Source organism: Raphanus sativus, chromosome 8 (assembly GCF_000801105.2).
Source record: "Raphanus sativus cultivar WK10039 chromosome 8, ASM80110v3, whole genome shotgun sequence".
In the NCBI taxonomy this organism is placed as follows: Eukaryota; Viridiplantae; Streptophyta; class Magnoliopsida; order Brassicales; family Brassicaceae; genus Raphanus; species Raphanus sativus.
Genome location: NC_079518.1, coordinates 21236363 through 21263493, shown reverse-complemented (window position 1 = coordinate 21263493; position 27131 = coordinate 21236363). Strand labels below are relative to the sequence as shown.

Genomic DNA, 27131 nt, shown 5'->3' with positions numbered 1-27131 from the left:
TTATAATAAAATTTAACAAAATCTGAAAATATAAGCTAAAATTTGTTAAACGAAATAAAGCAAATTACATATAATTATTTTAAGTTTTACATACTGATAAAACCACAATCTAATATTATTAAAATGTAGATTAAATTTTAATGGAATAAATAATTATAACTTTAAAAAATATGCTATCATGCGCATGGTGTAGAAACCCTTTAGTTCACCAGACATTGATAATCTGTAGGCTATAAGACAGTGGGCATTATACCATATCAAGTATCACAAACTGAGTTAAAAAAAAAATCTATTCCTTGTTGAAGAGTAACAAGCTGATCGAGTCATGGCTATGTCTCACTTCCAACCTCTGTTATTTTTCGTCGTCATACTCTTCTTCCCACCTTTTCATGCTCTCAATTTTGAATTCTGCAACCCAAGTAAGATCTATTTGCTAATCCTGATTTTTTTGCTATTTTTGTAAATCTCTGTGTTTGTTTAATTAGGTGTGATGATAAATTTAATCTAAGTATAGTTTCCCTCAGAAATTAATACATTAGTTTTACCTTCTTTTCTTTTTGCAAATAAAATTGTAAGCATCCAATATTATTGAATTGAGCCTGCCTATTTATGCATACTATTATCTTATCTGTAATAAAACTGATCGATTTGTTAGAGTTTATCAAGATATATGTTTTGGTTAATTACTTAACTCTGTGTGTAAAGTATCTATTTGGCTAAACCTATTTTTTGACAGACCAATTCAATAATTGTTATTGGATTTATCTTCGTTAAGTTGTATAAATCATGTTTTTTTACCTGTCATGACTCGCCATAACTTCCACGATTTATCTGTTCAAATGTTATAGACCAGAGTTCCAATTACATAGAGGTCACTGATCTGAAGACCCATTCCGACCAACCCCACGCTGTTACCGTATCAGGTTTAGCAAGTACGTAATAATTTCTTATTATATTCCTAGAGTTTCAACTCTCTCGATCGTTTATTTCTCATAGTTTCTAATATTTTTTCTTAATAATAATTTCAAATGTTTTATTTCTGATATCATATTTTAACTAATGCAGAATATACTATGGTGGGATCGATAGAGGTGGGTGTTCAAGTTGGGAAGGTAGTGTACTATCATGCAAACCTCTGCTCTTGTTTGCATCTTAGTGATGGCAACCACTTTGTGATACCTGTTACGGGACTTCCTTATGAGTTTGCTGAGGTATTTTTTACTTCTGTGTATATACATAAAACCAAAACAGCCTGGTTATTTTGATTGCTCCCAACCCTAAGGCAGGCTCTAGTTTTAGGAAATACACACCTTGCCTATTTTATGGGTCAACCCCTCAACTTTGATATACATAAAGTTAGAATCATAATAAGGTATTTTTAAAATAGTTACAAAAAACTCATATTTGCATGCTTTTTAGTTTAGACCAATTATATTCAGTGTTATGTACATCCAACAATGATTATAATCACGTTTGAACAACTTTCAAACATCTGTTTTCCATCGATGCTTAATTATTCGAAGATCCTAGCATTTTTATACTTTTTGGTTTGTATTTTTAACGGTCAAGGTTTCCAACCAGTGCAGGTTGAGTCCAAGTATGTGTATTTAATTAAATTTTGGGAAAGCAGCGATGAAATCATGTGTATTAAGTTCAAGATGCCTACTTCGGCTACCACATTGAATGGGACAACAAGTGTTCAAAACCTTGAACTGGCAGAGGAAGCTGAACACAAAGAACCAGCCATCGTTTGAAAAAGTCTCGTTGTTTATTTTGTTTTCATTCAGCAAATAATTGAGTCATACTCTGTTGCCTCTAGTGAAGGAGTAGAGTAACTCACTTTCTTTTTCAACTTTGTTGCTTCCACGTTTCAAGGGGTCCAGGTTCCTACATTTGCTTCTTGTATTTGCTTCTTCTGCTATTCCCTACTGTTAAAATAAATGAAGACAATAAAAGTCTTAACTACCCAAAAACGCTCTTCTTATTCCTTTAGATTGATCTAAGGCTAGGAAGACGATAGGTGTTATCAGAGCGGTTAATCCTTCCTTGCCGGCATTCTTTATGAACCAGCACTCAGCAAGAACTTTTTTTTTCTTTCCGATGAATCCTCCATTGACATCATTCATCTAGAAAACCCATAAATATAAATAAATATATCAGTACAAAAACAACATGTCGTTTGCGAGAAAAGGTTGTGAAGGATTCCATGAAACAAAGTCTCATATTAAAAGATTAGATAAAGAGAGTCTAAAATATAAAGAGAATTACAACTCTAACTGAGATCTTTAGACAAGGAATCAAAAAACAAATTTATACAGGCCAGCCTCTTAAAACTGATTATATTTTAATTGTTAATAGATTTTGATCCATGCTTAAAATGGGAGTTTGTTTTTCCATTTATTATAAAAATAATAATCTAAAAGTTGTTCTATAAAAATTTTGATTTCTAATAAGTGTTTTCATATCCAATTCAGATCTGTAGTTGAACCGATAAACCCAATACCTTGTATATAATCCGGTTCGGAGTTAATGAAAAATACGTTGATTAAAAATTCGATAGAATCCAATAAAAACCCAAAGATTCGCTAGTAACCCGCGATCTGATACCATTGGTCCAATAAAAACACAAATAACTGATAATATTTCTAGTGATTTTATTAAGTTTCTCATATACTCTTTAATATTATATTAAATTGTGATTCTTTAGACTTTGATAAAAAATGTATTATGTCATTCAAATAAGAAAATAATAATTTTAAAAAACTTATTGATATGACACTATTAGTTTATTCCCGTTATTAGTAACATATTATAAATTTCCATTTTATTTTTAGATTTAAATTTAAAATTTATGATAATTTTTAAAATATTCTTAAACACTCATAATTGCAATATCATTTTATGTATAAAATTCCATAGTAAATAACATTTTTATAATTTTGGGGGTATATATTCATTTCTGATCACTAAATAATATTATACACAAAAATGATATCAAATATGTAAATGATATATGGTGCAAAATATAGAATTTTCGTTTGTATTGAATATATGTATAATATTCAAATTATCTATGTTGAATATACATAAGTTTAAAATAATAATATGTTAATGTCATTATGTTTGTTAATTTATCAAGGGTTAATAAGACATGTATGTCCAATATTTAAACATATAATACTTATATTAGATTTAAAGTTAACATATGTAGGTTCAAAATTAAAAGACTTAAATACCATTAATGAATTTCATTATCATTTTTAAAAACAAAAGTGTTTTTGGCAAAAGTACAATTTTTATTAAGGATATAAATCATGGATGATCATGTTTTAATAGTATTGATTAGGTGACAAAATAGTCTATATTGAAAATGTCGTACATGTAGAACCGTCTATCAATTTATCTATTTCAGGGAGAGTTTCAACATGGAATCCTTTTCCGTGAAACTGTTCATCAAATTACATATATTGGAGGTAGTTAATTATCATATATAATAGATTTAGAAATTATATGATGATGCAATATGTTATCCAGCGTTATGAAAAAATAATATTGATTTGGTGGCAAAATAGTCCCTCCTTAAGAAGGTGGTAGAAACGTGCAAAGTGTGATTCAGTTACTTCACCTAATTCAGCGAGTGAGGTTAATTGCCAAAAAGTCATAGTACAATTATGCAACTAGAAACAAAACTCACGTTAACGAATGGGTCCCAAACTTGTTTTAGTTTTGTGCTTTTGTGTACCAAATTATATATACCCAAATCTGTTATTGGGTTTTGAATTATGGAAGAAACATTGTATATGGTTCATAACAAATTTCCGTTAGTAATATTTATGTTTGATTCCAGCTTTTAAATCTAAAACTAGAAACAAAATCCAAATTCTCACTTTTAGTTAGCAATTTGTGACTAATTATATTAACAAGAATATTGCAATATCGGAGTAGTGGAATAACCCAATAACCAAATAAATATTTCCAACTCACGTTATATTTTTGAAAACTAAACAACGATAAAAATAAATATAAAATAGTAAAAGAAAAACTTTTTAATATTTTTTTTTACGTCAAACGGCCATTTTATTACTCAAACTTGAGGTGGTCTGGATAACCAGACCGAAATAGAACAACCAACAAAAAATAAATCCCTATGAAAAGATCTAGCTGTTTTAGCTAAGAAATTAGAAAGATGATTGCGAGCTCAAAGAACATGGATGATCTCAAAGTCCAGGAAACATATTAGCAGCGTCTCTATCTTCACCAATTCTGTTACAAACCTCGGCCACGCAGAAGGTTCCTTTAACATTGCCATCAACTCCTTGCAGTCTGTTCCAAATCTCTGGCATGTAAAGTGTTGAAGCATATTTTCCATTGTCCATCGCAGCACCTCCACTTCCGAATGCAATGATGATTCACGACGACTCAAATTACGGGTCCTCATGAGTTGAATATTTCCTGAATTGTCCATCCAAACCCATCCACATCCACATCCAACTTTCTAATATTGTTAACGCCATCAGTTAAATCGTAAATCCTAAATTTTAAATCTTAAACCCTAAATCCATGGATAAACTTTAAACTCATGGGTTAGCCTTAAATCCTTGGGTAAATTCTAATATGTCTTCCATTGGGTTTAAGATTTATGCAAGAGTTTATGGTTTACCCAAAGGTTTAGGATTTATTCAAGATTTTGGGTTTATCCGAGGAATTAGAGTTTATCCAAAAATTTATGAGCACGGGATGAAGATGGATTGGGCAATCAAACTCGCCAAAATGGAGAGTTGGCCATCATGCTTGGTCGAACTCGCCAAAATGGCGAGTTGGCCATGTTTCTTGGTCCAACTCGTCATTTGGCGAATTGGCCATGCTTCTTCGTCCAACTCGCCAAACTTGTTGGTTATCTTGTTGGGTCCAACTCGTCATTTTGGCGAGTTGGGGCTTGTCCTACTCGCCAAAATGGCGAGTTGGCTGGCTTACTTGGCCTGATTCATTTGTCCAGTGAGATTGTCGGTGTGTTCGGACAATTGAACCTCTGTACTTGTTTCGTTGTCTGAGGCTTAGGGTTTAGGGTTTATCCAAAGATTTAGGACTTATTTTTTAGGTTTTAGGGTTTACAATTTAGGATTTAGGACTTTAGGTGTTTCCTAATATGTAGGATTTATTCAAGAGTTTATGGTATAGTGTTTTTGATTTAGAATTTAGGATTTAGAGTTTAACTGTTGGTGTTAACAATATAATTTTTTCTTATCATTAATTACTACTATTTTATCTCTTTCTATTTCAAAAACATAATGTGACTTGAAAATTTTTCATTGGTTATTGGATTAGTGATGAACCTTGACATTCACCTTAGGGAGTAAACCCAAAAATAACTACGGATAATAGGGTAGTTAAGTGTGTCATTTTCTTTACCATTTTATTATTGACCTGAAGACATATTTCAAGATAAAAGACTGAGTATTGGGCAGAAGACATAAAGATAAGAGGAGTTGAAGCATTAGGTGGTTCAAGAAGTACTCTTGTAGAAGCAAAGTATCCCAGAAGGCCATACACACAAGACAGAAGGTCGCTGGAGGTGTGTTGGGGTCAAAAACGGTCACAACGAAGTTCATATCCAAACGTCTATAAAAACTAGCGTAAAATATTTTTATGAAATAATTTTTTTTACGAGGAATTTTGCGGAGAAATCTTGTTTTAAAATACTCGAGCAGTATCGAAATTAAAACAGCGATTTCTTAAAACAACGGAAAACATTATCCTTGATCCAGACATTCGTAAAAACCGTCGATGATGTCTTTGCGAAAAGTATCCAAGCATTTGAATATCTACGAAGAACTTTGCGACAAGATCATATTTTCATCGTAAAACTGAAGCTTGAATACTCGGACAAAGGGTTCTCGAAACAAAGACTTCAGTCCGCGGAACAAGATCGGTCGCTACAAGCTTGCTCGCTACAGCTCGCTCGCTACAAGTCCGCTCGCTACCAAAAGTTCACTCGCTACCAAAAGTTCACTCGATACCAAAAGTTCACTCGCTATAGGGAGTGAACTTCGACCAAAAGTTCACTCGCTACAGGGAGTGAACTTCGACCGAACTCTAAGACCAAGTCGTGTCATTGTTAAAAACGCGATCACTTGAAATAACGAAAGGTCGACAAACAGCAAAGGTTCAACTCGGTCATCGCAAAGCAGCCAAAGGCAAGTCCGGCTCGGTCGTTATAGCGACCGAGCCACGATACATAGCGACCGAGCATCGGACAAAGCTCGGTCGAAAGCTTCCTAAACGACGATACGACATAACACTATGCATTCTCGACTATCTTTATTGCGATCTTCCGCAAACCACGGCTAAACATTTCTTGATTTCTCGATCAAATGGGATCATCAGTTTGGTTTACGATAAAACCGCGGAAATTTAACTTTATCGGAGAAATCGTACCAAACGTCTCAAATCAAAAGACGGCCCAAAGAGTCCTAAACTTGATCCGAGGCTCACTTACGATTTCTTAAAAACCCATAAACCTTACGACGGTTTATGCTTGGAGGATAAACATCAGTTTCCGCGAATAAATGGAAAGTTTCCGCAGATAATCATGAAGATCGAAAAATGGAATAACTCCACTTTTTGGACTATAACGGCTTAAGGGCAAAAGAGGAAGGCTTAAACCGACCTAGAAGGAAGTATATATGGAGTTCAAGGCGAGAGGCATAGGAGAGAACTTTTTCACAGGAAACTAGCACTTAGAGAAATTTAGGCATTTTTCCGTTTTTGTTATTCGAGCTGCGACTCAATTAGGTTTAGCCACCTTCGGGTATTAGACTAGGAATCTCGCCGACAGCTCTCGTTGCCGAAGCACGTTACCTTGTTGTTACACTCAAACGCGAAATCGGAAATTCGATCTTTCTTTGCTCTCCTTTTATTTTTACGATTTCTTATTTTATCGTTTTAATTCTCGTGTTCTGATTGCTTGGCGTGTGGTTTCTCAGATATCCGGGACCTCTGGGAAATTAGGGTTTCCTAGTTTACTAATTTATACGATTTATTGATGGTGCGAATTTTGGTTCCCACAAGGTGCAAAAAGGCCGCTGGAAGACTATGACCAAAGGAAATTAAAATAATATAGCTGTTAAATTCTGCCTATAAATCATTCTTGTAATGTTCTGATATGAATTAAGTAAAATGAACTCTCTCTCTCTCTCTCTCTCTCTCTCTCTCTCTCTCTCTCTCTCTCTCTCTCTCTCTCTCTCTCTCTCTCTCTCTCTCTCTCTCTCTCTCTCTCTCATTAAACTTACAATTATTTTTCTTAAAGGTCTTTATTTAGTCGCGAAAGCTCTTCACAAATTTGTTACTGAAATTTTTGACAACTTGGGAAACTTGTGAAATATATGGTAGTCTTTTATGGTCGCTATTTAGCTACTATTAGCCAAGTTAGTCATGGCCCAATGGTCTTTCTGAGTGGCTCGTCCACCTTGGTGTCAGGGGTTAAACCCCTCTGTGGCTCCTAAGTGATGTTTTGTGAAACACCCAAACCCGGAAATATTTAAAATTCTCGAAAAAATTTCTAAGTAAATTCATAAAAGTTTCACCAAATAAACTTAAGCAAATACTGCAACGTTATTAATAAATCCGAGAAAAATAATGTAGAGTAACAGAATAAAATTCATAAAACACTCAAATAAAATCTCAAGTTTATAAAAACACACCACGATAGTCTTCATTGTCCCGATGGACTACTCATCACCTTCATAAAAAACGAGGCATGAGCATAAACAAATACTCAGTCAGGAAGCTCAATATTGCTTACTACTCCAATAATCAAATACTCCATCAATACTAACACCCTAGCATCCGGTTTGAACATTCCTTTACCTATCCTATTACAATATTTCTCATTACTTTAGCCTTCCTAACCTTTCAACCTGAAGGCCCATAAACATGCGGCCGTAGCTAACCTGTGACCCGTCGTTCCATCACGGCCCGTAGCCAAACCTAAGGTCCATAACATTCTTTTAATCAGTTTCCTTAATTAACTCAATTCAGTTATTCCTTCCTTAAATGCATTATAATTTCATGCATTAGGTTCTCAATTATCAATCCATCAAATCTAGCATGCATTTTGTAAAAATGGAATAAATGAACTTTCCATAAAAAAATATCAACCTACATCTATTAAGAACACAAAAATGAATTTTCCATAAATGAATTCCGTCATACATTTTCCTAAGAACACAATGAACAAACTTTCCATAAACGAATTATATTCAACCATAAATTTGATCCTACTGAATCATACCAGACAATCAGTTCTTACTGGACCGCCACGAATCACATCCTCACTTGGACTGATCTTAAAAGACAGAAGAATCTGAACTTGACTGTGTTTTCCGGAGAATATCCTTTCGACCCTCCTCGCTCGATCCTCACTTCCGAAACTCTCTCTCTAGAACTACGTTCTTGCTCTGAAATATCTCTAACTTTTTTTACTCGTGTCTAGAATGAGAGATGAATGTTCATTTTTATACTACTCTTGGACTTGCTCACCAAGCCGGAAATTTATTGATGTTTCCTAATTTTGATTGGCCAAACTTTGCCCACAAAGGATTGACCTAATCTCTACAATTATTTCCTTATACGACTCTCGCAGACCCGACCTTCCTTTTGTAGAATCCCGTCGAGGATGACCAATTGAACTTGCCTTACTTGGAACCCACATTCCCGAATGTCCTAACTTTCCTTAGTTGGCTCTGCGATCCGTCGACCACTTTCTTAGACTTTGCTCGCTCTATTGGCAGTTTATCACTGTTTATTCTAGGTTATAGACGCTTTGATAGTACGAATGGCCTTTGATACTTAGAGAAAATCCAGTTCTTGTTCCATCTCTCTCATTAAACTTACAATTATTTTTCTTAAAGGTCTTTATTTAGTCGCGAAAGCTCTTCACAAATTTGTTACTGAAATTTTTGACAACTTGGGAAACTTATGAAATATATGGTAGTCTTTTATGGTCGCTATTTAGCTACTATTAGCCAAGTTAGTCATGGCCCAATGGTCTTTCTGAGTGGCTCGTCCACCTTGGTGTCAGGGGTTAAACCCCTCTGTGGCTCCTAAGTGAGGTTTTGTAAAACACCCAAACCCGGAAATATTTAAAATTCTCGAAAAAATTTCTAAGTAAATTCATAAAAGTTTCACCAAATAAACTTAAGCAAATACTGCAACGTTATTAATAAATCCGAGAAAAATAATGTAGAGTAACAGAATAAAATTCATAAAACACTCAAATAAAATCTCAAGTTTATAAAAACACACCACGATAGTCTTCATTGTCCCGATGGACTACTCATCACCTTCATAAAAAACGAGGCATGAGCATAAACAAATACTCAGTCAGGAAGCTCAATATTGCTTACTACTCCAATAATCAAATACTCCATCAATACTAACACCCTAGCATCCGGTTTGAACATTCCTTTACCTATCCTATTACAATATTTCTCATTATTTTAGCCTTCCTAACCTTTCAACCTGAAGGCCCATAAACATGCGGCCGTAGCTAACCTGTGACCCGTCGTTCCATCACGGCCCGTAGCCAAACCTAAGGTCCATAACATTCTTTTAATCAGTTTCCTTAATTAACTCAATTCAGTTATCCCTTCCTTAAATGCATTATAATTTCATGCATTAGGTTCTCAATTATCAATCCATCAAATCTAGCATGCATTTTGTAAAAACGGAATAAATGAACTTTCCATAAAAAATTATCAACCTACATCTATTAAGAACACAAAAATGAATTTTCCATAAATGAATTCCGTCATACATTTTCCTAAGAACACAATGAACAAACTTTCCATAAACGAATTATATTCAACCATAAATTTGATCCTACTGAATCATACCAGACAATCAGTTCTTACTGGACCGCCACGAATCACATCCTCACTTGGACTGATCTTAAAAGACAGAAGAATCTGAACTTGACTGTGTTTTCCGGAGAATATCCTTTCGACCCTCCTCGTTCGATCCTCACTTCCGAAACTCTCTCTCTAGAACTACATTCTTGCTCTGAAATATCTCTAACTTTTTTTTACTTGTGTCTAGAATGAGATGAATGTTCATTTTTATACTACTCTTGGACTTGCTCACCAAGCCGGAAATTTATTGATGTTTCCTAATTTTGATTGGCCAAACTTTGCCCACAAAGGATTGACCTAATCTCTACAATTATTTCCTTATACGACTCTCGCAGACCCGACCTTCCTTTTGTAGAATCCCGTCGAGGATGACCAATTGAACTTGCCTTACTTGGAACCCACATTCCCGAATGTCCTAACTTTCCTTAGTTGGCTCTGCGATCCGTCGACCACTTTCTTAGACTTTGCTCGCTCTATTGGCAGTTTATCACTGTTTATTCTAGGTTATAGACGCTTTGATAGTACGAATGGCCTTTGATACTTAGAGAAAATCCAGTTCTTGTTCCATTCATAACGAAACAAAAGTTCTTACAAAGAAACCTCTTCCCAGACCTATTGTTCCACTGTCGTTATGCTCGCCAAGTGTGGGTTCGAGTCGATCCACTAATTTTGCAGAATATTATAAGATTTTTTATTCTCTAGACATTATTTGAAAAATGATTTGATATGTCTCGTCTTCATATTGATTTTGAAAGAAAAATGATAACTTGACTTATTATAAAAGGTTGCATGGCTTTCACTTTATTGTGTCTTGGGCAATTTTATTTATGAAATTTACATTTTAGTATTTTTTTTGATGGAGTATCAAATTTATTGATCAAGCTTGAAAGTAACTTTTACAAGAATTTGTTATAAATCTCCTTTTAGAGTACAATTATTGAAAAATGCTGGAAATTGAAAATTAGAAAAGAAAACACACTCAAAGAGTCAAGATCAAAATGAACTTACTGCTACCATCTTTTTAATAGTCCCTCCAGCTTATGATTTCCTTTATACTGCACAGAAGTAAACCGAATTTCGAATAGATCTGTCCAATTTACGAGTTAGTCTTTCCGCTGAAAGACAATCCCCCCCCTCCCCCGTGATGCCTAGAGTTTCTTTCCCTCCACACCATGTGGATTGCTGAATGGAAAACCCTCCCCATTAGAATAATATCCATCTTGCTCGCATTAAGGACTAGCACACTAGAAAATGTATCATCACAATTCGGCATGATGGATGGACCAAGTAACCGTCCTGCTACATTTTTGCATAGAGTAAATGTGTATAGGCATGCAAAATATAAGTGATCTCTACTTTCATTTCTTTCGCCAAAAAAAAAACATCCTTGAGTGATACCCCATTGTCTCATTTGAGTACCTGTTGATAGCCTGCTCTAAATGCCAACCATACCATGAATGATTGTCTGGGGATAGCCTGTGAAAACCAGACAAGCTTGTGCCATATGACCAACTCCTTGCGGCCAACGCAAGTAGTCCCATGTATTTGTTGTAGAGAATTGATGCTTGAAGTCATTTAAACCTTGTTTCCAAAGAGCATTACCTTGGTAAGTTTTTTTTTTTATAAGTAAACGGCTGCTCTATTACTCAAGCTTGAGGTGGTCTAGGAAACTAGACTGGAATAGATCAACCAATAAGTTATTTAAAATATAAGAATAACTTATGTGTATTATTTAGTGGATCTTTTTATTTAATAACCTAATTATAAATATAAAAAAGTTTCATATTAACTTTAGAATATAAATATAAAAGATGGGGATAATCATACTTTTATTATAGATATTTAAAATTTGAATTGTTCTTTAAATTGATGTAAGAACAACCAATCATAGAGTAATGGCAGCAAGTGATTGAGTTCAAAGTTTCTCATATTTTCGAATTATCAAATTATTCGTGTATAATTGCCATAAAATATATTCGTTCAGTGAGTGTTAATTGACTCATTGAATTAACTAGGTCAATACCCGCGCTACGCTGCGGGGTTTTTCTTTTATGTTAATTTTATTAAAATGTTTTAGTTTGATAACTATCATTTGTTTAAATTCAATGTTTTTAACATTTTTTCTGTGAAAATTGTGATGAGTAGATTTCAATAGAGTTTGTTTTGTATTTCGAACTTTTAGTAATTTTTATTTATTTTATATCTTAAAAACCTTTATATACTTGTAAATTTATTGTTTTTGTGTAAGGAGTATTTTTTGTAATATATATATATATATATATATATATGTGTGTGTGTGTGTGTGTGTGTGTGTGTATTTTCTTTAATGCATGATATTAGAGTTTGTTTTAGCAGAGCTTGTTCATAAAAATATACATCTGTGACATGTATGAGCATGAAAATATGTGGGGGAGACCATATAATCTTAACAATGTAAAATGTAATTTTAACAATACATGAACTTATCCATAACGACATATATGTGAGAACAAAATAATACACTCATTCGACATTGGATTGATAAAGGAAAAAGAGTATACATCTCATTTTATCAGATCCTTTAGTTATATGATCTTGACCACATATGCATCACTAACTTTACACACCAGTTCTCTTTCATCACACATGTCACTAACTTTACAAAAAAAAATCCTCCTTAGAATTTTGATATAACAAGTACCTCCAATCAACCTGCAAGGAAATCAATAAACAGAACTAATTAGATAGCTATAAATAGCACAGACATGAAAAACATTTCTAAAGAAAAGAAAGTTATGAACCTTCCTGATCTTCCAGAAGATGTATGATATACTATGGATTTCACCCATTTTCTACCATGGTATACTAGTATTTTATTATATAACTAATGTGTTTTCTAGCATGTTAGGTATGTTTTCAGGTTCAAGAACGTTTCATGATAAAGTGATGTTTTTGGAGCATTTTGGAGTACAAGAGATAATACACCCGAGTTGACCATTCAAAACCAAGTCGGAAGTCAACATTGTGATAAGAATCGATCGATACTCATCCAGAGTTGTTGATCGATGTAGCTGAGAAGATCCGCGTACTAGAAGATTATAATCGATCGACACTCATCTAGTGTTGTCGATCGATATCGAGGACGAAATGGTTTAGCCGACTACTTCACCAAGACTTCACCAAATTACGAGATTGCCCCTGACGATTTTTTAACCTAATCAAAATGCTTAAATATTCATGCTAAGTGTTTTTGACGGCAAGCTTTTGAAGAGTCTAAGAAAAGCAGAGAGTGTGAGAGAGAGACTAGAGTTTTATATGTTTCGAGAGATTGGAGAGATTTGTGAACTCCATTTGTTTTCTACTCCTTATCTATGCAATTCTTTTATCTATCTATTACTATGAATTGCTTAGCTATGTCTGAGTAGTCTACTTGTTAGATCTAGGGTTTAAATAGGTTTGTGGGATTAGCCCCAAACTATAATTGCTAAGTTGTGATATTCATCAAATAGATTGCACTCTAAGTTTGTTCTAGAGTAGCTAACTAGAACATAGATCACTAGGATCTTTGATATCTTGAATTATCTGTTTGAACTAGTGTCTCCTTGGAGAAGAGCTAACCGCCCTCCTTGAGATCTAGTGTTCATTATCGGCTCGCGCCTAGGCATATCTAGAAGCCGTCGATCGATATCCCGACAGGTGAATCGATCCCCGAGCGAAAGGTGTATTGCTCGATATCTCTAAAGGATATCGATCGACTCTTTTTCTGTGTCAACATACGACAGTTGAGGCCAGAGATCTAGATTATTTAAACCAGTGAGACATCCCTGAGAGTTAAGCGACTGAGTTCTATAGTATCAAGCAAGCAACTTGTTAGGCATTTATAGATATTATAATCTTCATTCCTGAATAAAAGCCCTAAGTCTAGCACTCTTCATATTCATTTAAACACCCATTATATTGTTAGTTAGAGCAACTACCTTGCTCATTTTAGGAATTGTTATTTACATTTCATCATTAAAACCAACTTCACCTAGGATTGATTAATTTATTAGATTTAATTGGTTCCCTAGCTCCTCGTGATTCGATCCCTAAATACTATAGTTGTACCTCTTATTTGAGAGAGTAAGCTTTACAGGGTAATTGAGCACTATCAATGTAAAGCATATAAAAACAGATGCCTTAATCTTATGTCCCTACAAAAAGAAGAAAAGTAAACAACTTCATGATCAGCTTTAATTCCCACATTTTCATAATCAAGAAGAGTTCAAGCAGTGGCTGTTATTAAAAGCAGATGATTATATAAAATTGTACAGACCTTCCAATTAACTGAGATTAGAACAGTGATTGCCAAGTTGCTCGTCTAAGGACGTTCCTCTGTCAAAACTTTCTTTGCATCTTTGCTGTGAAACATTTTTTGTAGCAGTTTAGAACCTTCTATAAACTGAAAGCTTATAATACACATGAGTCACATTAGCTTGGGTTTGTTAGGGTCAACATTTTCTTTCTTCTTCTTCTTTGTCTCTTTGCCATATGCAAACATTCACAAAAAATTTGAAAAATTCAAAGCTGTTCTGAGATATCCCAAGAAAAAAGAAGTAGAACATACCAAAATTATCTTCAACCTCAGATAGCACTCTCTTGATAATCTTAAAGACATGACACTTTTCTTTGGACACTTGATCATCGTTGCTCCTTTTCCATTTTTACTTCTCTCACCTATCATCTACCAAGATTTTCTGCAGAGAGGCTCAATCACCAAAATAAGCAATGTTTTAAATAAATAGTAACGTGATTATTATTAGGACTCATCTATTTCAGACTCATCTGAGTAGCTATATCTCTTCTTGTAACCATATGAGATTACCGAACCCCCGACCTCACCCTTTAACAGCATTCCATAATTAGGTTGTTGGTGACAGCTTGTCCTGTGGGAATGCAGTTAAAGGGTGAGGTCGGGGGTTCGAACCTCACCAACAACCTAATTATCGAGTTAGTGAGAACTCATAATAGAGGGGTTGGGGTCGGTGCGCTGCAGCGCTGTGAGCTTGGATCTATGGGCAGGTGGTTCCGCAGGACAGGTTGTTACAGTGATGGTCATTGAATCTGCCGCCAACACCACTACTTGCTTCGATGTCGAGTTCCTTCGTTGATATATCTCTCTCTACTTCGTGATCGTAAAATAAACAAAGGTGAAAAGGTAAAGCACAACATAAAACGACGCGTAGAATCAAAATATTTTGATTGGTTTTTCAATTTTTTTCATTTATTGACATGTCACTCTCATAGACTTCTAAAAATCTGATGTGTCAATCACTTGAGAGAACCTTGTGCTTTTACTGTATTGATGTAAATTAGTTTTTTTTTTTACTTCTGTGTATTCAACTAAAATTAATTAATAAAATGATTTTTTATAATAAAATTTAACAAAATCTGAAAATATAAGCTAAAATTTGTTCAACGAAATAAAGCAAATTACATATAATTATTTTAAGTTTTTCATACTGATAAAACCACAATCTAATATTATTAAAATGTAGATTAAATTTTAATTGAATAAATAATTTTAACTTTTAAAAATATGCTATCATGCGCATGGTGTAGAAACCCTTTAGTTCACCAGACATGATAATCTGTAGGCTATAAGACAGTGGGCATTATACCATATCAAGTATCACAAACTGAGTTAAAAAAAAAATCTATTCCTTGTTGAAGAGTAACAAGCTGATCGAGTCATGGCTATGTCTCACTTCCAACCTCTGTTATTTTCGTCGTCATACTCTTCTTCCCACCTTTTCATGCTCTCGATTTTGAATTCTGCAACCCAAGTAAGATCTATTTGCTAATCCTGATTTTTTTGCTATTTTTGTAAATCTCTGTGTTTGTTTAATTAGGTGTGATGATAAATTTAATCTAAGTATAGTTTCCCTCAGAAATTAATACATTAGTTTAACCTTCTTTTCTTTTTGCAAATAAAATTGTAAGCATCCAACATTATTGAATTGAGCCTGCCTATTTATGCATACTATTATCTTATCTGTAATAAAACTGATCGATTTGTTAGAGTTTATCAAGATATATGTTTTGGTTAATTACTTAACTCTGTGTGTAAAGTATCTATTTGGCTAAACCTATTTTTTGACAGACCAATTCAATAATTGTTATTGGATTTATCTTCGTTAAGTTGTATAAAATTTTTTTTTTTTACCTGTCATGACTCGCCATAACTTCCACGATTTATCTGTTCAAATGTTATAGACCAGAGTTCCAATTACATAGAGGTCACTGATCTGAAGACCCATTCCGACCAACCCCACGCTGTTACCGTATCAGGTTTAGCAAGTACGTAATAATTTCTTATTATATTCCTAGAGTTTCAACTCTCTCGATCGTTTATTTCTCATAGTTTCTAATATTTTTTCTTAATAATAATTTCAAATGTTTTATTTCTGATATCATATTTTGACTAATGCAGAATATACTATGGTGGGATCGATAGAGGTGGGTGTTCAAGTTGGGAAGGTAGTGTACTATCATGCAAACCTCTGCTCTTGTTTGCATCTTAGTGATGGCAACCACTTTGTGATACCTGTTACGGGACTTCCTTATGAGTTTGCTGAGGTATTTTTTACTTCTGTGTATATACATAAAACCAAAACAGCCTGGTTATTTTGATTGCTTCCAACCCTAAGGCAGGTTCTAGTTTTAGGAAATACACACCTTGCCTATTTTATGGGTCAACCCCTCAACTTTGATATACATAAAGTTAGAATCATAATAAGGTATTTTTAAAAATGGTTACAAAAAACTCATATTTGCATGCTTTTTAGTTTAGACCAATTATATTCAGTGTTATGTACATCCAACAATGATTATAATCACGTTTGAACAACTTTCAAACATCTGTTTTCCATCGATGCTTAATTATTCGAAGATCCTAGCATTTTTATACTTTTTGGTTTGTATTTTTAACGGTCAAGGTTTCCAACCAGTGCAGGTTGAGTCCAAGTATGTGTATTTAATTAAATTTTGGCGAAGCAGCGATGAAATCATGTGTATTAAGTTCAAGATGCCTACTTCGGCTACCACATTGAATGGGACAACAAGTGTTCAAAACCTTGAACTGGCAGAGGAAGCTGAACACAAAGAACCAGCTATCGTTTGAAAAAGTCTCGTTGTTTATTTTGTTTTCATTCAGCAAATAATTGAGTCATACTCTGTTGCCTCTAGTGAAGGAGTAGAGTAACTCACTTTCTTTTTCAACTTTGTTGCTTCCACGTTTCAAGGGGTCCAGGTTCCTACATTTGCTTCTTGTATTTGCTTCTTCTGCTATTCCCTACTGTTAAAATAAATGAAGACAATAAAAGTCTTAACTACCCAAAAACGCTCTTCTTATTCCTTTAGATTGATCTAAGGCTAGGAAGACGATAGGTGTTATCAGAGCGGTTAATCCTTCCTTGCCGGCATTCTTTATGAACCAGCACTCAGCAAGAACTTTTTTTTTCTTTCCGATGAATCCTCCATTGACATCATTCATCTAGAAAACCCATAAATATAAATAAATATATCAGTACAAAAACAACATGTCGTTTGCGAGAAAAGGTTGTGAAGGATTCCATCTCAATTGTGTATATTCCTGCGTATATGTAAGATATCAAACGAAACAAAGTCTCATATTAAAAGATTAGATAAAGAGAGTCTAAAATATAAAGAGAATTACAACTCTAACTGAGATCTTTAGACAAGGAATCAAAAAACAAATTTATACAGGCCAGCCTCTTAAAACTGATTATATTTTAATTGTTAATAGATTTTGATCCATGCTTAAAATGGGAGTTTGTTTTTCCATTTATTATAAAAATAATAATCTAAAAGTTGTTCTATAAAAATTTTGATTTCTAATAAGTGTTTTCATATCCAATTCAGATCTGTAGTTGAACCGATAAACCCAATACCTTGTATATAATCCGGTTCGGAGTTAATGAAAAATACGTTGATTAAAAATTCGATAGAATCCAATAAAAACCCAAAGATTCGCTAGTAACCCGCGATCTGATACCATTGGTACAATAAAAACACAAATAACTGATAATATTTCTAGTGATTTTATTAAGTTTCTCATATACTCTTTAATATTATATTAAATTGTGATTCTTTAGACTTTGATAAAAAATGTATTATGTCATTCAAATAAGAAAATAATAATTTTAAAAAACTTATTGATATGACACTATTAGTTTATTCCCGTTATTAGTAACATATTATAAATTTCCATTTTATATTTAAGATTTAAATTTAAAATTTATGATAATTTTTAAATATTCTTAAACACTCATAATTGCAATATCATTTTATGTATAAAATTCCATAGTAAATAACATTTTTATAATTTTGGGGGTATATATTCATTTCTGATCACTAAATAATATTATACACAAAAATGATATCAAATATGTAAATGATATATGGTGCAAAATATAGAATTTTTGTTTGTATTGAATATATGTATAATATTCAAATTATCTATGTTGAATATACATAAGTTTAAAATAATAATATGTTAATGTCATTATGTTTGTTAATTTATCAAGGGTTAATAAGACATGTATGTCCAATATTTAAACATATAATACTTATATTAGATTTAAAGTTAACATATGTAGGTTCAAAATTAAAAGACTTAAATGCCATTAATAAATTTCATTATCATTTGTAAAAACAAAAGTGTTTTTGGCAAAAGTACAATTTTTATTAAGGATATAAATCATGAATGATCATGTTTTAATAGTATTGATTAGGTGACAAAATAGTCTATATTGAAAATGTCGTACATGTAGAACCGTCTATCAATTTATCTATTTCAGGGGGAGTTTCAACATGGAATCCTTTTCCGTGAAACTGTTCATCAAATTACATATATTGGAGGTAGTTAATTATCATATATAATAGATTTAGAGATTATATGATGATGCAATATGTTATCCAGCGTTATGAAAAAATAATATTGATTTGGTGGCAAAATAGTCCCTCCCTAAGAAGGTGGTAGAAACGTGCAAAGTGTGATTCAGTTACTTCACCTAATTCAGCGAGTGAGGTTAATTGCCAAAAAGTCATAGTACAATTATGTAACTAGAAACAAAACTCACGTTAACGAATGGGTCCCAAACTTGCTTTAGTTTTGTGCTTTTGTGTACCAAATTATATATACCCAAATCTGTTATTGGGTTTTGAATTATGGAAGAAACATTGTATATGGTTCATAACAAATTTCCGTTAGTAATATTTATGTTTGATTCCAGCTTTTAAATCTAAAACTAGAAACAAAATCCAAATTCTCACTTTTAGTTAGCAATTTGTGACTAATTATATTAACAAGAATATTGCAATATCGGAGTAGTGGAATAACCCAATAACCAAATAAATATTTCCAACTCACGTTATATTTTTGAAAACTAAACAACGATAAAAATAAATATAAAATAGTAAAAGAAAAACTTTTTAATAATTTTTTTTACGTCAAATGGCCATTTTATTACTCAAACTTGAGGTGGTCTGGATAACCAGGCCAAAATAGAACAACCAACAAAAAATAAATCCCTATGAAAAGATCTAACTGTTTTAGCTAAGAAATCAGAAAGCTGATTGCGAGCTCAAAGAACATGGATGATCTCAAAGTCCAGGAAACATATTAGCAGCGTCTCTATCTTCACCAATTCTGTTACAAACCTCGGCCACGCAGAAGGTTCCTTTAACATTGCCATCAACTCCTTGCAGTCCGTTCCAAATCTCTGACATGTAGAGTGTTGAAGCATATTTTCCATTGCCCATGTTTCTTGGTCCAACTCGTCATTTGGCGAATTGGCCATGCTTCTTCGTCTAACTCGCCAAACTTGTTGGTTATCTTGTTGGGTCCAACTCGTCATTTTGGCGAGTTGGGGCTTGTCCTACTCGCCAAAGTGGCGAGTTGGCTGGCTTACTTGGCCTGATTCATTTGTCCAGTGAGATTGTCGGTGTGTTCGACAATTGAACCTCTGTACTTGTTTTGTTGTCTGAGGCTTAGGGTTTAGGGTTTATCCAAAGATTTAGGACTTAGTTTTTAGGTTTTAGGGTTTACAATTTAGGATTTAGGACTTTAGGTGTTTCCTAATATGTAGGATTTATTCAAGAGTTTATGGTATAGTGTTTTTGATTTAGAATTTAGGATTTAGAGTTTAACTGTTGGTGTTAACAATATAATTTTTTATTATCATTAATTACTACTATTTTATCTTTTTCTATTTCAAAAACATAATGTGACTTGAAAATTTTTCATTGGTTATTGGATTAGTGATGAACCTTGACATTCACCTTAGGGAGTAAACCCAAAAATAACTACGGATAATAGGGTAGTTAAGTGTGTCATTTTCTTTACCATTTTATTATTGACCTGAAGACATATTTCAAGATAAAAGAATGAGTATTGGGCAGAAGACATAAAGATAAGAGGAGTTGAAGCATTAGGTGGTTCAAGAAGTACTCTTGTAGAAGCAAAGTATCCCAGAAGGCCATACACACAAGACCGAAGGTCGCTGGAGGTGTGTTGGGGTCAAAAACGGTCACAACGAAGTTCATATCCAAACGTCTATAAAAACTAGCGTAAAATATTTTTATGAAATAATTTTTTTACGAGGAATTTTGCGGAGAAATCTTGTTTTAAAATACTCGAGCAGTATCGAAATTAAAACAGCGATTTCTTAAAACAACAAAAAAAACATTATCCTTGATCCAGACATTCGTAAAAACCGTCGACGATGTCTTTGCGAAAGGTATCCAAGCATTCAAATATCTACGAAGAACTTTGCGACAAGATCATATTTTCATCGTAAAACTGAAGCTTGAATACTCGGACAACGGGTTCTCGAAACAAAGACTTCAGTCCGCGGAACAAGATCGGTCGCTACAAGCTTGCTCGCTACAGCTCGCTCGCTACAAGCCCGCTCGCTACCAAAAGTTCACTCGCTACCAAAAGTTCACTCGATACCAAAAGTTCACTCGCTATAGGGAGTTAACTTCGACCAAAAGTTCATTCGCTACAGGGAGTGAACTTCGACCGAACTCTAAGACCAAGTCGTGTCATTGTTAAAAACGCGATCACTTGAAATAACGAAAGGTCGACAAACAGCAAAGGTTCAACTCGGTCATCGCAAAGCAGCCAAAGGCACGTCCGGTTCGGTCGCTATAGCGACCGAGCCACGATACATAGCGACCGAGCATCAGACAAAGCTCGGTCGAAGTCTTCCGAAACGACGATACGACATAACACTATGCATTCTCGACTATCATTATCGCGATCTTCCGCAAACCACGGCTAAACATTTCTTGATTTCTCGACCACATGGGATCATCAGTTTGGTTTACGATAAAACCGCGGAAATTTAACTTTATCGGAGAAATCGTAACAAACGTCTCAAATCAAAAGACGGCCCAAAGAGTCCTAAACTTGATTCGAGGCTCACTTACAATTTCTTAAAAACCCATAAACCTTACGACAGTTTATGCTTGGAGGATAAACATCAGTTTCCGCGAATAAATGGAAAGTTTCCGCAGATAATCATGAAGATCGAAAAATGGAATAACTCCATTTTTTGGACTATAACGGCTTAAGGGCAAAAGAGGAAGGCTTAAACCGACCTAGAAGGAAGTATATAAGGAGTTCAAGGCGAGAGGCATAGGAGAGAACTTTTTCACAGGAAACTAGAACTTAGAGCAATTTAGGCATTTTTTCCGTTTTTGTTATTCGAGCTGCGACTCAATTAGGTTTAGCCACCTTCGGGTATTAGACTAGGAATCTTGCCGACAGCTCTCGTTGCCGAAGCACGTTACCTTGTTGTTACACTCAAACGCGAAATCAGAAATTCGATCTTTCTTTGCTCGCCTTTTATTTTTACGATTTCTTATTTTATCGTTTTAATTCTCGTGTTCTGATTGCTTGGCGTGTGGTTTCTCAGATATCTGGGACCTCTGGGAAATTAGGGTTTTCCTAGTTTCCTAATTTATACGATTTATTGACGGTGCGAATTTTGGTTCCCACAAGGTGCAAAAAGGCCGCTGGAAGACTATGACCAAGGGAAATTCAAATAATATAGCTGTTAAATTCTGCCTATAAATCATTCTTGTAATGTTCTGATATGAATTAAGGAAAATGAACTCTCTCTCTCTCTCTCTCTCTCTCTCTCTCTCTCTCTCTCTCTCTCTCTCTCTCTCTCTCTCTCTCTCTCTCTCTCTCTCTCTCTCTCTCTCTCTCTCTCTCTCTCTCTCTCTCTCTCTCTCTCTCTCTCGCTCTCACATTAAACTTACAATTACTTTTCTTAAAGGTCTTTATTTAGTCGCGAAAGCTCTTCACAAATTTGTTACTGAAATTTTTGACAACTTGGGAAACTTATGAAATATATGGTAGTCTTTTATGGTCGCTATTTAGCTACTATTAGCCAAGTTAGTCATGGCCCAATGGTCTTTCTGAGTGGCTCGTCCACCTTGGTGTCAGGGGTTAAACCCCTCTGTGGCTCCTAAGTGAGGTTTTGTGAAACACCCAAACCCGGAAATATTTAAAATTCTCGAAAACATTTCTAAGTAAATTCATAAAAGTTTCACCAAATAAACTTAAGCAAATACTGCAACGTTATTAATAAATCCGAGAAAAATAAAATTCTCTCTCTCTCTCTCTCTCTCTCTCACTCTCTCTCTCTCTCTCTCTCTCTCTCTCTCTCTCTCTCTCTCTCTCTCTGTCTCTCTCTCTCTCTCTCATTAAACTTATAATTATTTTTCTTAAAGGTCTTTATTTAGTCGCGAAAGCTCTTCACAAATTTGTTACTGAAATTTTTGACAACTTGGGAAACTTATGAAATATATGGTAGTCTTTTATGGTCGCTATTTAGCTACTATTAGCCAAGTTAGTCATGGCCCAATGGTCTTTCTGAGTGGCTCGTCCACCTTGGTGTCAGGGGTTAAACCCCTCTGTGGCTCCTAAGTGAGGTTTTGTGAAACACCCAAACCCGGAAATATTTAAAATTCTCGAAAAAATTTCTAAGTAAATTCATAAAAGTTTCACCAAATAAACTTAAGCAAATACTGCAACGTTATTAATAAATCCGAGAAAAATAATGTAGAGTAACAGAATAAAATTCATAAAACACTCAAATAAAATCTCAAGTTTATAAAAACACACCACGATAGTCTTCATTGTCCCGATGGACTACTCATCACCTTCATAAAAACGAGGCATGAGCATAAACAAATACTCAGTCAGGAAGCTCAATATTGCTTACTACTCCAATAATCAAATACTCCATCAATACTAACACCCTAGCATCCGGTTTGAACATTCCTTTACCTATCCTATTACAATATTTCTCATTACTTTAGCCTTCCTAACCTTTCAACCTGAGGCCCATAAACATGCGGCCGTAGCTAACCTGTGACCCGTTGGTCCATCACGGCCCGTAGCCAAACCTAAGGTCCATAACATTCTTTTAATCAGTTTCCTTAATTAACTCAATTCAGTTATTCCTTCCTTAAATGCATTATAATTTCATGCATTAGGTTCTCAATTATCAATCCATCAAATCTAGCATGCATTTTGTAAAAATGGAATAAATGAACTTTCCATAAAAAATTATCAACCTACATCTATTAAGAACAAAAAAATGAATTTTCCATAAATGAATTCCGTCATACATTTTCCTAAGAACACAATGAACAAACTTTCCATAAACGAATTATATTCAACCATAAATTTGATCCTACTGAATCATACCAGACAATCAGTTCTTACTAGACCGCCACGAATCACATCCTCACTTGGACTGATCTTAAAAGACAGAAGAATCTGAACTTGACGGTGTTTTCCGGAGAATATCCTTTCGACCCTCCTCGCTCGATCCTCACTTCCAAAACTCTCTCTCTAGAACTACGTTCTTGCTCTGAAATATCTCTAACTTTTTTTTACTTGTGTCTAGAATGAGAGATGAATGTTCATTTTTATACTACTCTTGGACTTGCTCACCAAGCCGGAAATTTATTGATGTTTCCTAATTTTGATTGGCCAAACTTTGCCCACAAAGGATTGACCTAATCTCTACAATTATTTCCTTATACGACTCTCGAGGATGACCAATTGAACTTGCCTTACTTGGAACCCACATTCCCGAATGTCCTAACTTTCCTTAGTTGGCTCTGCGATCTGTCGACCACTTTCTTAGACTTTGCTCGCTCTATTGGCAGTTTATCACTGTTTATTCTAGGTTATAGACGCTTTGATAGTACGAATGGCCTTTGATACTTAGAGAAAATCCAGTTCTTGTTCCATTCATAACGAAACAAAAGTTCTTACAAAGAAACCTCTTCCCAGACCTATTGTTCCACTGTCGTTATGCTCGCCAAGTGTGGGTTCAAGTCGATCCACTAATTTTGCAGAATATTATAAGATTTTTTATTCTCTAGACATTATTTGAAAAATGATTTGATATGTCTCGTCTTCATATTGATTTTGAAAGAAAAATGATAACTTGACTTAGTATAAAAGGTGGCATGGCTTTCACTTTATTGTGTCTTGGACAATTTTATTTATGAAATTTACATTTTAGTATTTTTTTGATGGAGTATCAAATTTATTGATCAAGCTTGAAAGTAACTTTTACAAGAATTTGTTATAAATCTCCTTTTAGAGCACAATTATTGAAAAATGCTGGAAATTGAAAATTAGAAAAGAAAACACACTCAAAGAGTCAAAATCAAAATGAACTTACTGCTACCATCTTTTTAATAGTCCCTCCAGCTTATGATTTCCTTTATACTGCACAGAAGTAAACCGAATTTTGAATAGATCTGTCCAATTTACGAGTTAGTCTTTCCGCTGAAAGACAATCCCCCCCCTCCCCGTGATGCCTAGAGTTTCTTTCCCTCCACACCATGTGGATTGCTGAATGGAAAACCCTCCCCATTAGAATAATATCCATCTTGCTCGAATTAAGGACTAGCACACTAGAAAATGTATCATCACAATTCGGCATGATGGATGGACCAAGTAACCGTCCTGCTACATTTTTCCATAGAGTAAATGTGTATAGGCATGCAAAATATAAGTGATCTCTACTTTCATTTCTTTCGCCAAAAAAAAACATCCTCGAGTGATACCCCATTGTATCATTGAGTACCTGTTGATAGCCTGCTCTAAATGCCAACCATACCATGAATGATTGTCTGGGGATAGCCTGCGAAAACCAGACAAGCTTGTGCCATATGACCAACTCCTTGCGGCCAACGCAAGTAGTCCCATGTATTTGTTGTAGAGAATTGATGCTTGAAGTCATTTAAACCTTGTTTCCAAAGAGCATTACCTTGGTAAGTTTTTTTTTTTTATAACTAAACGGCTGCTCTATTACTCAAACTTGAGGTGGTCTAGGAAACTAGACCGGAATAAATCAACCAATAAGTTATTTAAAATATAAGAATAACTTATGTGTATTATTTAGTGGATCTTTTTATTTAATAACCTAATTATAAATATAAAAAGTTTCATATTAACTTTAGAATATATATAAAAGATGGGGATAATCATACTTTTATTATAGATATTTAAAATTTGAATTGTACTTTAAATTGATGTAAGAACAACCAATCATAGAGTAATGGCAGCAAGTGATTGAGTTCAAAGTTTCTCATATTTTCGAATTATTAAATTATTCGTGTATAATTGCCATAAAATATATTCGTTCAGTGAGTGTTAATTGACTCATTGAATTAACTAGGTCAATATCCGCGCTACGCTGCGGGGTTTTTCTTTTATGTTAATTTTTATTAAAATGTTTTAGTTTGATAATTATCATTTGTTTAAATTCAATGTTTTTAACATTTTTTCTGTGAAAATTGTGATGAGTAGATTTCAATAGAGTTTGTTTTGTATTTCGAACTTTTAGTAATTTTTATTTATTTTATATCTTAAAAATCTTTATATACTTGTAAATTTGTTGTTTTTGTGTAAGGAGTATTTTGTAATATATATATATATATATATATATATAATATATATATTATATATATATATATATGTGTGTGTGTGTGTGTGTGTGTGTGTGTGTGTGTGTGTGTGTGTATTTTCTTTAATGCATGATATTAGAGTTTGTTTTAGCAGAGCTTGTTCATAAAAATATACATCTGTGACATGTATGAGCATGAAAATATGTGGGGGAGACCATATAATCTTAACAATGTAAAATGTAATTTTAACAATACATAAACTTATCCATAACGACATATATGTGAGAACAAAATAATACACTCATTCGACATTGGATTGATAAAGGAAAAAGAGTATACATCTCATTTTATCAGATCCTTTAGTTTATATGATCTTGACCACATATGCATCACTAAACTTTACACACCAGTTCTCTTTCATCACACATGTCACTAACTTTACAAAAACAAATCCTGCTTAGAATTTTGATATAACAAGTCCCTCCAATCAACCTGCAAGGAAATCAATAAACAGAACTAATTAGATAGCTATAAATAGCACAGACATGAAAAACATTTCTAAAGAAGCCGTCATGAACCTTCCTGATCTTCCAGAAGATGTATGATATACTATAAAGGATATCGATCGACTCTTTTTCTGTGTCAACATACGACAGTTGAGGCCAGAGATCTAGATTATTTAACCAGTGAGACATCACTGAGAGTTAAGCGACTGAGTTCTATAGTATCAAGCAAGCAACTTGTTAGGCATTTATAGATATTATAATCTCCATTCCTGAATAAAAGCCTTAAGTCTAGCACTCTTCATATTCATTTAAACACCCATCATATTGTTAATTAGAGCAACTACCTTATTCATTTTAGGAATTGTTATTTACATTTCTTCATTAAAACCAACTTCACCTAGGATTGATTAATTGATTAGATTTAATTGGTTCTCTAACTTCTCGTGATTCGATCCCTAAATACCACAGCTGTACCTCTTATTTGAGAGAGTAAGCTCTACAGGGTGAGCACTATCAATGTAAAGCATATAAAAACAGATGCCTTAATCTTATGTCCCTACAAAAGAAGAAAAGTAAACAACTTCATGACCAGCTTTAATTCCCACATTTTCATAATCAAGAAGAGTTCAAGCAGTAGCTGTTATTAAAAGCAGATGATTATATAAAATTGTACAGACCTTCCAATTCACTGAGATTAGAACAGTGATTGCCGTGTTGCTCGTCCAAG

At 33.9% G+C, this 27131-nt stretch overlaps 1 protein-coding gene and 1 long non-coding RNA gene across 2 annotated transcripts; both read left to right on the top strand.

Annotated features, from left to right (window-relative positions):
* The first annotated feature begins 250 nt into the window (after window positions 1-250).
* Window positions 251-1973, top strand: LOC130494633 (uncharacterized). The gene is made up of 4 exons (XM_056992233.1): window positions 251-419; window positions 849-932; window positions 1066-1211; window positions 1587-1973. The coding sequence occupies exons 1-4, from the start codon at window positions 326-328 to the stop codon at window positions 1752-1754; spliced, it is 492 nt and encodes a 163-aa protein (XP_056848213.1). The 5' UTR covers window positions 251-325; the 3' UTR covers window positions 1755-1973.
* A 13580-nt stretch (window positions 1974-15553) lies between these two features.
* LOC130498717 (uncharacterized) lies at window positions 15554-17187 on the top strand. The gene is made up of 4 exons (XR_008937642.1): window positions 15554-15712; window positions 16143-16226; window positions 16360-16505; window positions 16882-17187. It is a non-coding gene; the product is annotated as an uncharacterized LOC130498717 (long non-coding RNA).
* The last annotated feature ends 9944 nt before the right edge of the window (window positions 17188-27131 follow it).

What these genes read in the sequence shown, in the direction of transcription:
- LOC130494633 (XM_056992233.1), top strand. Translation starts at nt 326, where the DNA reads ATGGCTATGTCTCACTTCCAACCTCTGTTATTTTTCGTCGTCATACTC. An exon ending in TACCGTATCAGGTTTAGCAA is followed by an intron (nt 933 to 1,065) that starts GTACGTAATAAT and finishes TAACTAATGCAG; the next exon opens with AATATACTATGGTGGGATCG. An exon ending in TTCCTTATGAGTTTGCTGAG is followed by an intron (nt 1,212 to 1,586) that starts GTATTTTTTACT and finishes CAACCAGTGCAG; the next exon opens with GTTGAGTCCAAGTATGTGTA.